Source organism: Gigantopelta aegis, chromosome 10 (assembly GCF_016097555.1).
Source record: "Gigantopelta aegis isolate Gae_Host chromosome 10, Gae_host_genome, whole genome shotgun sequence".
Lineage (NCBI taxonomy): Eukaryota > Metazoa > Mollusca > Gastropoda > Neomphalida > Peltospiridae > Gigantopelta > Gigantopelta aegis.
This window is the reverse complement of record NC_054708.1, coordinates 78,308,566-78,324,834: the sequence shown is the minus strand read 5'-3', so window position 1 is coordinate 78,324,834 and position 16,269 is coordinate 78,308,566. Positions and strand designations below refer to the sequence as shown.

Genomic DNA, 16,269 nt, shown 5'->3' with positions numbered 1-16,269 from the left:
TCGGAAAACAAACGGAAAGCATTCGGTGATACATTGGGGAAAACACATTCGGACGGACATTCGGCCATTTTAAAAAATTACACCACTTTCGTATACGGAAAACAAACGGAAGCTCATTCGGGCCAGTGTGATCGCCCCATTATAATAATGATCAGATAAACTGATTCCCACAAATCATATAAAACTAATTATCTCAAAACAATCTATTACAGACATCTCTAGTATTAAAAATATAATGTCCCTTCACCTAGTATATAGAGAAATAATGAATATCAATATAAAATACATTACATTACATTATGTCTGTTTGCATATGTGACTCAATGCAGTATGCACCATTTCTTTGTCAATAGCTCCTGAGTTGTGAAACATTTCATTCTCAGTACAAACAGTTATATCCCAGCAGTCAAGATAGACAACTTTATCTTGTATTGAAGCAAATTCTCTTTTAATGATTAATTCATACACGGATGCCCAGTAATCGTCTAGAAACATGTGTTTGTCTCGAAATGCATGAAATCCTTTAAAGGCGATCGTCACATTGGGAGAACGCTTCATCAGACTCTTAACTGACTTCACCAGAGCATGTGTCTGACGTTGTAGAGAGTCAGGAATGTAATCATTAAAATGAACATATAAATTGATAATTATAATATCATTGCATCCTTTTGGAAGTTTATCTAAATATACATGGATAGGTTTGCTGAACTCTTTGTTATTGGCAATATGTGGATGCAAGAAAGGATACCCATGTGTGAACCACAACATTGAAATATTGTACGTTTTCTGCACAGTCACGATAGGTCTGTGTTGCCGAAATTTACCTATTCGTTCGAAATGAAGCATTTTTTCTAGAAACATAAGCCATTGTCGCGAAGTTGAATCTCCTATTATTTGAATACGACGGTTTTGAAGACACTTTGTATAAACAGCCACAGAGTCTTCAATAGTGCTTGTACAGTACGTAGAAAACCATTTGTCTTGGAAGAAAAATCCAACTGGAGATTTTAAAGACCAGGTCTTTGTGCTGGGAATTCTGTTGCACGCGATTGGTGGAGGGGATACATGCAGCTTTTTGTTATCTGAAATAAAATAAGACATAAATCGCACTGTTCCAGACACGAATATAAACTATGTATCAATGTAATCTATATGAATGCTTTTTTTCACCAAAATATTGCAAGAAAATTCCTGGATCCTATTAGATAAATAATAATATTGAATATCAATACGACAAAAATAATTTTGTCATTAGTACCATAATTATTAATGGTAATGTGTCGTCTTATAACACTGTAAGGTGGTTCGTCTAAATCTTAAAATATTTCTAGCAATACTAATTTATGAAAATTTAGTGATGTTAATTTACTTTTTAAAGTATAATCAAATTCGTCCAGGGCCCCGTTCCACGAAGCGATCTTAGCGCTAAGATCACCTTAAATGCATAACTACCTAATGCACTTAAGGTGATCTTAGTGCTAAGATCGCTTCGTGGAACCGGGCCAAGAACTACAACATGTGAGTATCGTAAACAATCTGGCGCTCTTCAAACAGTTACACCAAGACATTCCATCGTCTATAGACATTACATTCAGACAACCTAGATCATCTCGTCCTGTAGTGCCTGGGTCGAATCCCGTCGGCGGATCCATCCTCCGTTTTTTTTTTTTTTTTTTTTTTTTCTAAAGGTTTTTTTTGTTGCCGTGACGACCTTACGACTGGTATATTAAGGCCGTGACATGTCTTTTCTGTCTATTGGACAGTTCACATTAAAGACCCTTGTACTAATGTAAAACATATTGCGAGTTTCCTCTGAAGAAATACGAAAATTGACACCCAACAGATGATCGTTAATTAATCAATGTGCTCTAGTAGTGTCGTTAAATAAATCAAACTTTAACCAAGAACACATTGGATGATGAAATGTTAAATTTGGATAAAAAAGCGGCATGTTTCAACCACAATTCAAATCAACACACTGTACTCATCTTGTATAGAGATTCAAAATTAACACACGGAATAATGCTAGGCTCAGGCTACCAACTGCCACGAAAAGTTGGCCAACGTTATGCTCTCACGACTTCTATGACTGTCCAGTTGCTAGTCTAAGCACTCTTACAATTCGATTTTCATCGGATACCACTTCTACAATACATTGATTTATTCATCATCAGCTATTGGTACAGCGCTCGCTTGATGAGCGACCGGTCTGGGATTAATCCCCATCGGTGGGCCCATTGGGCTATTTCTCGTTTCAGCCAGTGCACCACGATTGTCATATTAAAGGCCGTAGTATGTGTTATCCTGTCTATTTGATGGTGCATATAAAAGATCCCTTGCTGCTAATCGAAAAGAGTTGCCCATGAACTGACGACAGCGTGTGTTTCGGTATCGTCAATATCATATATTAGGAATAAAAATTGTATAATGCGAGCCTCTGGCATTATTTTTATTCCTAATATACGGCATTGACGAGACTGAAACACACGAGGGTAATAATCTCTTTATGATATAATCTCAAGCTTAGTATACAGTGTCTTTATAAACTGTATACGCAACTTTAATTTCAGTCAGCCATTACCCGATGTTCTAATGACGTAAGGATATGTCACGCGGTGTCATTTTGAATGGAAATAAAGTCAAACCTGAATGACGTCATTTTGGATATCCTTATATAAAAACAAACTAGTGCTTAACGTTTTTTGTTTCGTTTTCTGAACGCTGGACAGTTTTCAATGTTACTTTTCGATTAAAAAAATATTGTTTAACGAATATGAATGCATACGTATATAATGGAGTGTCACCGTAGTACGTTTGTTTAAATGTCAATAAATGTAGTGCCGTGACCTCTATTATATTACATCTAATTTGCAAAGTTATTAAATTTTGAAAGCATACTTTGATTACATTGGACAGCTATTATATGAGTTGTATACGACGAGAATCGAGTTGTAAGAATGCCCAGACCAGCAACTGGATGAAAACAATCGCAGAAGTCGTGAGATCGGGAAGAAATGAGATGAAAGTCAAAGGAGCGAATGAAAAGGGGGCAGTGGGATAAAACATACCCCAATCCCCCCACCCCACCCCACCCCACCCTACCCTCCGCTGTGACAGTTAGTAGTCTGAGCTTTCTTACAACTCGATTCTAGTCATATAAAACTCCTACGACCGATTAGTTGTTAATTTGAGCACACTCGTAAGTTGGGAGTGGGGGAAATTACAACGGTTGGTTGGCCAACTTCGTCGTGACAGTTGACAGTCTGAGCCTAGCATAAGTGTCGCGACAGAAAGAAAAGAATCAAGACACAGCGATTGAGCACCTACTCCACGTAGGCACTTAGGGTACTTTTTACGCAGAAAGAACACCTTTTAAAAAAAAAATTCGGGGGGTGGAACCCACCCTCTATGTACATATATGTCCCAAGGCATTATGCACCATAACTTTGTCCATAGTCTCAGAGTTGTGAAAATCTGCATTTTCACCTGACATCGTCATATCCCAGTTGTTTAAATATATAACTTTGTCCTGAATAGGTGCAACATATTTATCAAGGATAGATTTGTACACTAAAGCCCAGTAATCGTCAAACCACACATATCCGTCTCTAAATGCGTGGAAACCTTTGACAATGATCTTGACGTTGGGAGCGCGTGCCATCAAACTAGTTGCTGATCTCACGAAAGCCTTTATCTGACGTTCGAAATGTTCGGGTGAATAAACTTGGAAGTGAAGGTTATTATTAATAATTATAATATCATTACATCCGTCTGGTAGTTTATCCAAATACACATGCGCGGGCTTGCTGAAGGCTTTGTTATTTAGAAAATTACTCGGGTGGAGGAACGGATACCCATGTGATGCCCAAAACATTGAAATGTTGTGAAGTTTGTTTCTTGAATACAGAGGTCTGTGGTTACGGAATTTCTCAAACGTCTCTATATGGAGCATTTTATTCAGAAGCAAAAACCACTGTCTGACACACGAATCACCGATCATCAACACACGTCGATTTTTCAAACATTTTGTATATGACGAGACGCTGTTATTGATAGTGTTTACACAATATGTCGGAAACCACTCTCCATTGTATAGGTATCCCACTGGAGACGTCATAGACCACGTGCTTGCACTGGGAAACCTATAGCACGGTGTTGTGGGAGGAATTTCGCGTTTCTTCCCTATAACAGAAACAGGAAAATTACACTGATTTCAAAAGCTAAAAGATAATGGGGTAACCCATATAGAGAATTAATGTAAATGATACCAGTTGCTCTGTAAACACCTGTGTGTAATAAAGGACGCTTCGGATTTTGAAACTCAAATGGAAATTTCTTCTTTTACTTATTTTTTATATATATATATATATATATATATATATATATATATATATATATATACACTCACACGCACACGCGCACACACACATACACATACACATATACTCATAAATACAAACATACATGCATACATATATACATGCATACACACATACATAATATTATTTAAAACACCACCACATTACGTATATTATCACGTGTCATGTATCAAAAAGAACATCTTACACTCTATGGAAAACATAGTTAACTAACTTTATGGAAATTTCGAAAGTTCTGTATTGCATACCTCTCCCGCTATACAAATTAAGAAAGTGTTGCTTTTTCTGTATCGACCAAGTGTCAAAATAACTACATGGTAGGCCTGAATATCAAATAGCCGTAGTTTAAAGTGTAATTTCTATGGTTTCCGCCTTTTCACAGACCTACTTGGTTTTATCTTCGTAACATGATGATCGACTTTTTAATACGGTTTTATTACCTTTTGAGGTGACTGTTATGTTAATCTCTGGCTTCAGAAGGTTGTGTCTGAAACAAAAAGATCATAATGTGTTTGCATTTGTACAATTTGTGAAAATAACTCTCATAGCTATATAGTGTTTTTGTATAGTAATATAAATATAAAAATAATTACATAATTGTATCTGATCAATGCATATAAGAATAATATTGTGCTAGTAATTGTGAGGTGACGCTAATCCTAATGTCTGCCTTCAAAATGTTGTGTCTGAAAACGTTAATAATAAATACACTTGCATTGATAAAAATGTAAACTAATAGTAGTAATACAAATATGAAAATAATAACGTGTATTTGACTAGTGCTATAATGAAAGTGTAGCAATTCTAATCAATTTCAATTGATACTATACATTAAAACATTTAAATAGCATTGTGAGCCGACACGAAATTGACGGGGGTAGGCAGATAATGCCGCACAAAATGCACAGTATGCGTTCTGATAATCACCGTCAGAAGCAGCTTTTGCTTTCCATCATTTTAGTATTTTAATTATCCGAATACCTTTTTTTTTGGTTAAGAAAGTTTATTGTCCCCAGAAAAAAGCACAGTAGTACAAGGTTTTGGGTCCCTAGTGTCATAACCATACAGTCATTTTATAGGATAAACATTGTAGAAGAAGAGTATGGATGCATAACAGTAATAATAACGTTACAAGAAAATGAATGAAGAACAAATAGACGGAAGTGTAGTAGTTTTTCATAAATGAGCGAGAACAGTTTATATAATCTGTAAGAAGAATTTAACATTTTACTTTTGACCAATGCGGTATTTTTTATTTGAACCTATTTTCGAGGCAAATAAAAAAGTCCAGAACTTTAGGTAAAGTTTTCAAGTGTTTTCATTAGTTTTTTTCTATAACGTTCTTTCCGATCCATCTAAGGTAAAGTTTGTATCGTCTGCATATTGAAATATGTTGTACATCTGATTATTTATGTGCATTACTTTATTGTGTTCATTTCTTTATACCGCAAGAGATATGCATATACGAAAGAGTTTGCTAGTATTCGGTGGGAGTAGCCTACTGAAGATGCATGAATATTTAAAGGAAACATGTCACGTAAACCATATTTGGCACCAACCATGTACAATTAATTATAAATTGAATCACCTAAAATTTTTTTTTACAAAAAATTAATTACTTAAAATATCTCCATAAAAGAACCCCAGATACGAGCTCTTAGCGGAAATTGCCGATCTTTAATGAGCAGGGCAATCACGAGGTCCGTGACGTCAGAGACGCGTCGCTTGATCTGAAGCCTTACACTTAAAAGCATTAGTCCGTACCACTCATAAAGAATCTAAGACTTGCACAGCTTACCAAAACAATGAGTGTTCGTTCGCAAAACGTTTTGACGTATCAATATGAGCTGTTAGTAAATGAAGAAAGACACACATTTACTTACAACAGTGATACTGAAGAAAAAACGGATAGCGAGTCGGAGGGTGGAGAAACTGATGGTGCCAGACCAGACCGGTCGACCAATTTACAGCCCGGAGCCCGAAAGTAACCCGGAGACAAAACCAAAACTCGGATGCTAATGCCGAGGTGTATACTGTTCATATTTAGCATAAAGATACACCTCGATATGATGTATTTAAATATGTAAAAAATATAAATGTAGGACAAACATTTTTGGTTTTTTTTTTTTTAGAAAATATCGCATTTTTTATGTTCGGGCTGTACATAATGAAATCTGTATGCACAGTGTAAACAAACGCTCTAATTTACGACAAGGCGCTTCACTTTCATTAACCTGGCTTGTAAAACAACATAAATGACTTGAGAGTATAATCAACTTTTAAACTAAATATATTTCTATTTGCATCAATAGAACGAAATGGGGTTATAGTATTTTTCTCTCATAAAAAAAGTAGCATATTATTAGGCCTATTGGTAGGGTGCGTTAGAGTAAAAACGACCACTCACGATACCCAAGTGATAATTTTCTTTTCTTTGGTACTACGTAATTGGTCAATTTTGTAATTTTAGATGGGAAAGTCTACTTAATCAAGGGTTTTACAGCATTATTTACAGTAATGAAGCAGGGCGGCTGATAATGTCCATTAACAGGGTACTATAGTCGCGACAGGTTACGCCACAATACCCTGTAATCTTAAAAAAAACTGGCACGTATTTAGTACGCATGTCTAGACCGTGGTAATCACTTACCTGGTCGATACCCTGCAATATACACCTGCCAATCAGGAATCACATGTGCAGGCCACGGAAAGAAAGGACCAATTAACTAAAACAACACTCCGATTCTCAAGTCAGCCCGTGGATGAAACATAATAGTTATTTCGACACCGACAGTAGTGGGGTTTTTTGTATTGAACTTCGTGTTGCTTTGGGGCTTCGGGCGATGAGGAACGTTTTTGTAACGAAGATTAAAAACATTATTTAAAATTATTATTGTTTTCTACACGTTTTTTAAAAACATATTTAAATACATCGTACTGAGATGTATCCTCATGCCAAATCCCATGTTTGTATATGCCATATTTAATTACTTATTGACGTTTCCTTCTTCGGACGGTGAATACAGATTTTGTTATGTAGGCCTACAGCCCTAACATGAAAAATCTTTTTTTTTTTCAAAAAAATTAATAAATAAAAAATTCTACATTTTTGTTTTAACATATATAAATACATCATGCTGAGGTGTATCTTTGTGCCAAATATGTACAATGTACACCTCGGCATTCGCAACCGAGTGCTGTTTTTGTCTCCGGGTAACGTTCGGGCTCCGGGCTGTAATTAGGCGGACACCAAAGTACTATGCGGTGTTGGTGTCCAATCTTTTCTTTTGCGATAAAATACACGCGTCTTTCTTCGGTTACAATCCTTTGGAAAACCATAAAAAGACAATCCCGATCGTTTAAACTGTTTATTTTTACACCCGAAGGCCGCGCAGTACGGCACTGTTGGACTGAAAAGATCGTAAGCCCCTTACTCCATATATAAACAGTTAACAACAATGGAAGAGTACAGCGGCTCTGACGTCACTTCCCTTTTTTTCCGAACGCTCACGAAGAAATATGCATAAATCGTACTTTGATACTGGTTAGCGTAATTTCTTCATTTTAAGTTAACTACACGTATTTTATTGTTATAAAGTTATTTGTATATTATTTTTATATCATTTTTCTTTTAAAATGAGCTATAATATGGTCTCGTGTCATGTTTCCTTTAACAATGCTGTTCATGTATAAACGTTAAACTGCTTCAGCATCCAATGCCTCTTATCGTTCTGAAATACTATCTGTAAATTCATATAGGCGATGGCTTATTGTAAGTAATGCTCGCTTTAAATCACACACATGGGATGCACATAAAAGAGATTTCTTGCAAGAGCTCCCCCTACTCTTCGTTCATTGTTTTATGAAAGTGGGGGGGGGGGGGGGGGGGGGGGGGGGTTGGGGGGGGGGGGACCTTGTATAGTAGTTTAAGCGTTTGTGCCCACTGCGACAGATATTTATGCGCAAGTTTTCACGTATGTTGTGCTTTTGAAATCGCTTGTACTACTGAGATGCTTAAAGTACTGTTGAGAAATATATCCCCTTCCTCCCACACCTTTTGAGAAACAAATTATTATATATGTTTGAAATGGAATGCATTGATGTCTTGTTATTGGACTTTACTAAATTGACAAAATAATACATGCACATTGTTGGAAGGTTTAGAGGAAAGGACTTGTCAAAACAATTTCTGTAAAATGATTTGTTGTTAGGTTTTATTGATGTAGTTGTGTTCAGATGTAGGCTAGTTGAAGCGATGCATACTTTGTGCTCGGATATGTGTTGTGTTTTAAAATTATATGACATATGTAAGGAATCAGTAAAACCTTACCCTTTCATGACTGCTACCTCCTGTCCGGTGTATGAAAACTGATAAATTCCACGCACTTTAACCCAGTCATGGCACAGCAGCTTAAGGTTTTTTGGTCGAGCGCAGAACCAAGGAAGACCAAAATTTTCAGCCGTAAAATTGCAGAACTCTCCTTTGAAGTCAAGACTAGGTGCGCATACTGTTTCTTCAGATATATTTTGAGACTTGAAAACACCCACAAGCCCTCTCAGTTTTCCTGGCACCTTCAACGCATGATGTCTGACACCAATACCTTCACACGTGATAGCTATCGCAGATCTTATGACGGGACTTCCTACCCACAATGCTTTCAGATGACCCGTGTATGTACCATTTCCATGGTCAATGACATATCCAGCAGAATTGGCTTTCTTGGGTGGTTCTACCATCCACACTCTGACCTGGTCTCCACCGACTGATTTGGCTTTACCATTCCCATCGCTAAGTGTTATTCGCACTGTTATCTTCTCCCCGAGTTCAAATAATTTCCTTTCATTTCCTAGCAAGACTATCTTTGACATAGAAGCTGCGGCTGGTTTCTTTGGATCCAAATCATAACTGTCGACACAGTGCTTTGGTATATTGGTTTTGTCATGCTGTGGTTTCACATGCACGGATTCAACAAGCTGTCCCTTTTTAATATTAATCTTTTCCTCAAGAATCTCAGGTGGGTTCGTAACCGTCGTGCTATGTAGAAAATGTCAAACTGTTAACACAACTATGCATAATGGAAGAACTGAGTTAATGAGCTTTTATTTACAACACTGTCTAGAATGGAAAGCTTAAACTAATCTACTCTTGACAAAACTATACAGAACGGAAGAACTGGGTTAACATAGTTATGTTTATATCTATCTAGAACGAAAAACTAACGTAGTGCTAACAGGAAGTGGGGAAAAACTATTGAGTTGGTGTATTGTTAATTACAAAATTGTAGAATGGAAGTAATATGGTGATGAGCTGTTATGCATGTCATTCACTTTCTATCCAAAGTTCACTCAATATTTAAACATTTGAGGTTTTAACATTATACACAACAATCCCCTACGATCAGTTTAAGGAACATTTTAATTCCTTAATCAATGGAACATTTGTTACAAAGAACGGGAAATGAAGATCTCTCTCTCTCTCTCTCTCTCTCTCTCTCTCTCTCTCTCTCTCTCTCTCTCTCTCTCTCTCTCTCTCTCTCTCTCTCTCTCATATATATATATACAGTAGAATCTCGTTGGCTCGACCTCGGAAGGGTCGATCACACCGCAATGCTCGAACCAAAAACGAAGTCCCGAGTTTTTTGTCCGGTAAACCCTTATATTAGCTGATGATGGGTCGAATACGTCCACAGTCGACAATAAGCCTTCGCTCGAACTAAATTATTGGTCCCGTCTGTGTTATTAGCTATATTTCCCTCGAACTGGTGACACATCAAATATCAAATGAAAAAGCACCGAAAGGGACCAACAATTGCCGCGTTTGCGCAGTTGGTTATTACAACATTTGGATTATAATAATTTAGGCGGAACGAGTTATAGATGGATCGGAGAATCGCGACAATAGCCAAGCAATCCTTTCTTTGCCATACTTGTCATGCTGTGTGTTCACCCAGCAGCTATCGGTAAAAGTATTTCAAGTACAGCTGGTGTCACGGTGCCTTTTCGATGAACCGTGATACAAAACAATTGGCCTCGGCGGGAAGCGTTACTCTGAAACTCTGAAACCAGGGGCGAGGTACTCAGCTGTCATCACTTCAGCAACCACACATTGAATTAATACCGACAAGGGAGTAATTTCTAATAACTCCTTTCACTCTGATATGTTGTTATATAACACACTGATGAAATTTTTAAGTGTTTTTTTTTTTGTAAGTTAATTAATTTCAATACTAATTAAATTAACCTTCATGCATTTAATCAAACAGTATTTTAACTAGAGCGAATTTATTTGCAAGCAAACTGTTTGGGGTTTAAACATGGTATTTTGAACGTTTCATTCGCAGTGTTATAATATAATCTATATAATCTACCACGAATCTGGACAATTCGTAAAGACCAAGAGCGAATCCAGACTAAAGTATACTGAGACAGACCTAATTATGTGACTTCCTCATTGACAACATATACATGTATGTCAAATTTTGGAATAGACAGGAAATAAGAATTCCCATAGGCACCAACTGTGCTTCACTACTATCTGGATAAATCGAAGGAAAGGAATCTGGCTAAAACCTTTAACTTTACCTTCCGCTATATTATTTAGTTATTTATTTCTGAACCGATTCATTTGTAAATTGCACACAAAAATAGTATTCTTTTTCAATTTTCCAAAACACTTTTACTTTTCTTCTTACGTGAAACCAAACTGATTTTTTTTCTTACAAATCAAACAAAACATTGTAGGTGGATGGGCATCGTGGCTCGTCACGGCCATCTATAGAGTTGTAATATATTATATTGGGCGGCTTCGACCAAACAAGCGGGGATATATATATAACTATTCCCACCCACCCACAGACACACACGGACAAGCGACTTTCACCTTTTGAAGAAGAATAAAAATAATTTTCTTGTAAATTATTACTCCTGAGTTGGTGATTTATTAGGAAAATACGTTATTTTAAATAAATAAAATATGCGGCCAGAAATCGAGGCAGTCCAATGTGGCGACTCACACTGTACGAGTTGTGGGTGTTTGCACAACTACGAGAGCCGATATAACTTATCTGCGCTAGTCCACAGGCACTGTCACGGGGATCCTATAATACCCATAACTGAATAAAACACGATTATCCAAATATCTCTCCTAACTGTATATCTATTAGATCTCTCTGTATCGGGCAGTGTATACCCGAGTAGCTCGGCTCTAGGTATAAACAGAGATAAGATCTTATATAAAGTATGTATAATATAGCACGTTTAGTTCACTAGAAAACACAACAAAACACAATACACTTTGGAATCTGTATTAACCTTAAGCTGACAAATATATTTGCCGCAGTTAATTAATTAACAACAACAATAATAATAACCACCCAGAACTAATCACTTAATTAGTTAATCACTAGGTGTCTAGTTTACACAATATTCCAATCACTTCACCGTGATACAACACACACACGTGTGATAATTGAGAAACGCTTCCAGGGGAACTTAATTAATAAAGGAATTACAACTCTATTCCTAACTGGTTAATTTTTAATTAACCCTTAACTACTCATTCAGTTACTCTACAACTGATACTATTTTTGTATTATATACATTATTAGAATTACTAAAAGGAACAAAGAAAAATATGTACTGTGCTTTTATTGACTTTGAAAAAGCATTTGACTCTGTATGGCGTATTGGTTTATGGGAAAAATTATTAAGTTGTGATATTAGGTAGTACTAAACCAAATAACTTCCGGCTGGGTCAAAGTGCGAGGTGCACCGAACTTTTGATAGAGAAGTGAACACCACAAGTCCTGTGATTGGTTATAAATGTGAGTGTGTTGGTTGTAAAAAATAATAGTTTCATCTGGGTAAAAAAAAATTGCAATTTTATTTCATCTAGTACCAATGTGTCATGTAGCCTTGTGCTTGAAACATGTATGGGGTACCTGTAAAAAAAAGTACTCGAATTTTGTGCGAAACTAGGGTAGTCATAGACGCTACCCGTTATCTCAGAAGCGAGCAGCTTGACCCCCATTTTTTTCTGATTCACTTTAAGTGTAAGGGGTGGTAGTATTTATATCCGTGGCGTTTATGTCGGTTGATACGTTGCAGGTAGGAGTTTTAGCCACATATGTTACTATTGTCGTCTATGGGATTTGATTTGGTAGTATACACCCATTAATGGAAAATGTTTCAGAATAATATTTAATATGTATGACGGTATCAAATCTAGAATTGTACACAATGGCTGTAAATCTGAATATTTTCCATGTAATATTGGTGTACCACAAGGAGAAAATTTGTCACCTTTTTTTTTTTCATTATATTTAAATGATTTAGAAACATTTTTAGCTACAAAAAATAGCAAAGGTATCGAATTAGTAACAAACCCACTTGAGAAAGATCTTAATGTATATATTAAGTTATTTGTGTTACAATATGCTGATGACACTGTACTACTAGCTGAAACAGCCGATGACCTACAACATCAACTAGATTGTTTTCAAGTATACTGTGAAACATAGAAACTTAAAGTTAATGCAGCCAAGACTAAAATTTTGATTTTTTCAAGAAGTAACTCAAAAACAAAAAAGAATAAATTTACATATAATAATAAAAACTTAGAAATCTTAACTGAAGTTAAATACCTTGGGCTTGTGTTGAGTAAATCTGGGTCATTCACAAATGCTAAGAAAGATCTAATCAATCGAGCCTCAAAGTCTATGTTTGCTGTATTACAAAAATGCAAACAGTTCAATTTGTCAATCGATTGTCAATTAGACCTGTTCGACAGGATTGTAAAACCTATATTATTATATGGATGTGAAATATGGGGCTTCAGTAATTTAGATATCATTGAACGATTACACCTCAAGTTCTGCAAATATATATTATGTGTTAATAAGTCGACTCCAAGCTTTATGATTTATGGTGAATTAGGTAGATACCCACTGTCTATTAGTGTTAAAGTTAGAATGATTACATACTGGGCAAATGTTGTTAATAGTAGAAAATCTAAATTGTCTGGTATATTATACATGTTGGCATCATATAACCATAACGTTAATGCTATACCATGTACTTGGTTATAAAACGTATATTAGATGAATGTGGTTTATGGAATATATATTCATGTACACAGGTGGATGTTTTGTGGTTAAAACATGCAGTTAAACGAATACTATGTGACCAGTACTTACAAAAATGGAATAGTGATAAATTTGACTCATCGAAAGATATTAACTACAGAATGTTCAAGCATGACACGGACACGCGACTTTCACTTTTTGAAGAAGAATAAAAATTATTTTCTTGTAAATTATTACTCCTGAGTTGGTGATTTATTAGGTAAATACGTTATTTTAAATAAATAAAATATGCGGCCAGAAATCGAGGCAGTCCAACGATGTGGCGACTCACACTGTACGAGTTGTGGGCGTTTGCACAACTACGAGAGCCGATATAACTTATCTGCGCTAGTCCACAGGCACATTCGCCATGATAATTTTAAGACAGTTATATATACTCAAAGGCAAAAGTTATTGTGACATGGATTGTTTGGAGTAATAAAATTGTAAATGGATTTATGAATTGAAACCAGAGAAAATGTACATATAACAGCTCAAAGAAATGCAACCAAGCAGTTGTTGCAGCTATTCCCAAGTTAGCCCGAGTACTCTGACTGTAAGAGAGCTAGACGGACATTTGGACATAAACACGCTCTCATTACAGTCAGAGACCAACCTATGTCTTTTTTTGGCAATTCCTGACTACCAAACGGTAGGCAACGAGTCCCGCTCTAATACCACCGAGATCGCCGAGCTTTGCAATTGTTGCGACGGAGTGTCACGAAGCGTAGCTGAATGTGGGTGCTGTCGGGTTTCTTTCTGTAGTAAGTGTATTAGTGATTAATATGTGGATTTTTTTGTATCACTTAACTCGAAAATGATTGATGTAAAGGTATTTGACGTCAAACATAGGATTGTTGGTGGATGGGACGAACTAAATCGGCCTCGGACTGAATGTGTACTTGCATTCCTGACGGTGTGCAGATCCGCCATTTGCTACACCTTGTCGCTTTTATATAACAATAAACATTTATTGTGGCCTCTTAATACGGGTATTTTAGCGATTTGGGATCCGATTTACATGTAGGTGTCCCTTGACCGCGTTAGACAGATGACCGCTTATTACGAGTGCATTTACATTAAAAATCGTGTGGGAGGTAAACAGTGGCCGCTGAATACAGGTGGCCGCTAGGACAGGTTTGAATGTACCTCTAATGTGATGGAAACACTCGCTCCTTATTATTTGTTCAATTAGCTCAGTCGGCTGAGTGTTCGCTTGAGGTGCTTGCATCGCAGGATCTAACCACCTCGGTGGATCCATTCAACTTATTTTTTTCTCGTTCCAACCAGTGCACCACCACTAGTCAAAGGCCGTGGTATGTGCTTTTCTGTCTAGGAAAGTGCATATAAAAGATCCCTTTCTGCATTTGAAAACATGTAGCGGGTTTCCTGTGATGACTACGAGTGAGAATTACCATATGTTTGATACAATAGCCAATAATTAATAGATCAATGTGCTCTTGAGGTTTTGTTATAGAAAACAAACGATAACCGGACACCAAAGTTAGAGTGGAATAACTTGTATTCATGGATATAACGCACATCGGAACACATGTCCTACTCAATATATATTATGTTAGTAAAGTTCGTTTATCAACATACATGTATATTATGACGTCTACATGTAAAATATGTACAAAAACAACAACGCAAAATGAAAATGTCGCTCTTACCTGTAAGACATGTATTCCCGAATCAGAGTATAAAAAAACACCACAAACAAGAAAATTAACAATTTATTCTTCTTCACAGGAATTTCCATTTTTGCAGGCAATGTTCTGCACTCACAAAATACACCCAAATAACAATAGTTTTGCTTGTCGTTTGGATTGGTTCAATATATATTTACCCACACCTATGTTTGTGAATCCGTCTAGCGTACTGGTAACATCTTACGACAACGGTCACCAATTTTAAACGTCATATAATAGCAACACAGATGTTGTAAAAAAAATCGGTTGCCTTTGCTACTAGCATCGATATACGTCTACGCACAGCTTGCTAATGGATTTTTCTTCTTCTGTCTTTTGTTAATATGAAGCTACTGGGTCGATGATTCAAGCAAAGGAAATACGGATCGTGGCTCGTCACGGACTTCTATAGAGTTCAAGGGCGTAGCGTGATCTGGACCTGGGGGGGGGGGGGGTCGAACAAAAATCGGTTGCCTTTGCTACTAGCATCGATATACGTCTACGCACAGCTTGCTAATGGATTTTTCTTCTTCTGTCTTTTGTTAATATGAAGCTACTGGGTCGATGATTCAAGCAAAGGAAATACGGATCGTGGCTCGTCACGGACTTCTATAGAGTTCAGGGGCGTAGCGTGATCTGGACCTGGGGGGGGGGGGGGTCGAATATGAACCAAGTGGACCTTTTTCTGTTCGATATGTATAAACCTGCATGTTTTAGTTCTGAAAGCGGACCATTTGCTTCAGCGAACCCCCTAGCCTACGCCCCTGGAGTTGTAACATATTATATTGAGCGGCTTCGATCAAGCGGGATATATTCCAGTTGATGCAGGCCAATACATAGTGTGTGTCTGTGTGTGTGTGTGTGTGTGTATGTTTGTGTGTGTGTGTGTGTGTGTGTGTCACTGTGTGTGTGTGTCAATGTGTGTGTGTGTGTCACTGTGTGTGTGTGTGTCACTGTGTGTGTGTGTGTGTGTCACTGTGTGTGTGTGTGTATGTGTGTCACTGTGTGTGTGTCACTGTGTGTGTGTCACTGTGTGTGTGTGTATGTGACTGTGTGTGTGTGTCACTGTGTGTGTGT

General features: G+C 36.9%; 1 protein-coding gene across 2 annotated transcripts; it reads right to left on the bottom strand.

Annotated features, from left to right (window-relative positions):
- Nucleotides 1-259: 259 nt before the first annotated feature.
- LOC121384184 (NXPE family member 3-like) lies at nucleotides 260-15,470 on the bottom strand. Of its 2 annotated transcripts, none has more exons than XM_041514451.1 (4): nucleotides 15,175-15,397; nucleotides 8,710-9,414; nucleotides 4,820-4,866; nucleotides 260-1,082 (listed from the first exon to the last, which is right to left on the bottom strand). In XM_041514451.1, exons 1-4 carry the CDS (start codon nucleotides 15,261-15,263, stop codon nucleotides 298-300), a joined length of 1,626 nt encoding a protein of 541 aa, XP_041370385.1. In that variant the 5' UTR covers nucleotides 15,264-15,397; the 3' UTR covers nucleotides 260-297. The 2 variants fall into 2 exon arrangements, with proteins under 2 accessions (XP_041370385.1, XP_041370386.1); XM_041514452.1 differs by lacking the exon at nucleotides 260-1,082 and adding an exon at nucleotides 2,422-4,182 and having other exon boundaries at nucleotides 15,175-15,470.
- Between the last annotated feature and the right edge of the window lie 799 nt (nucleotides 15,471-16,269).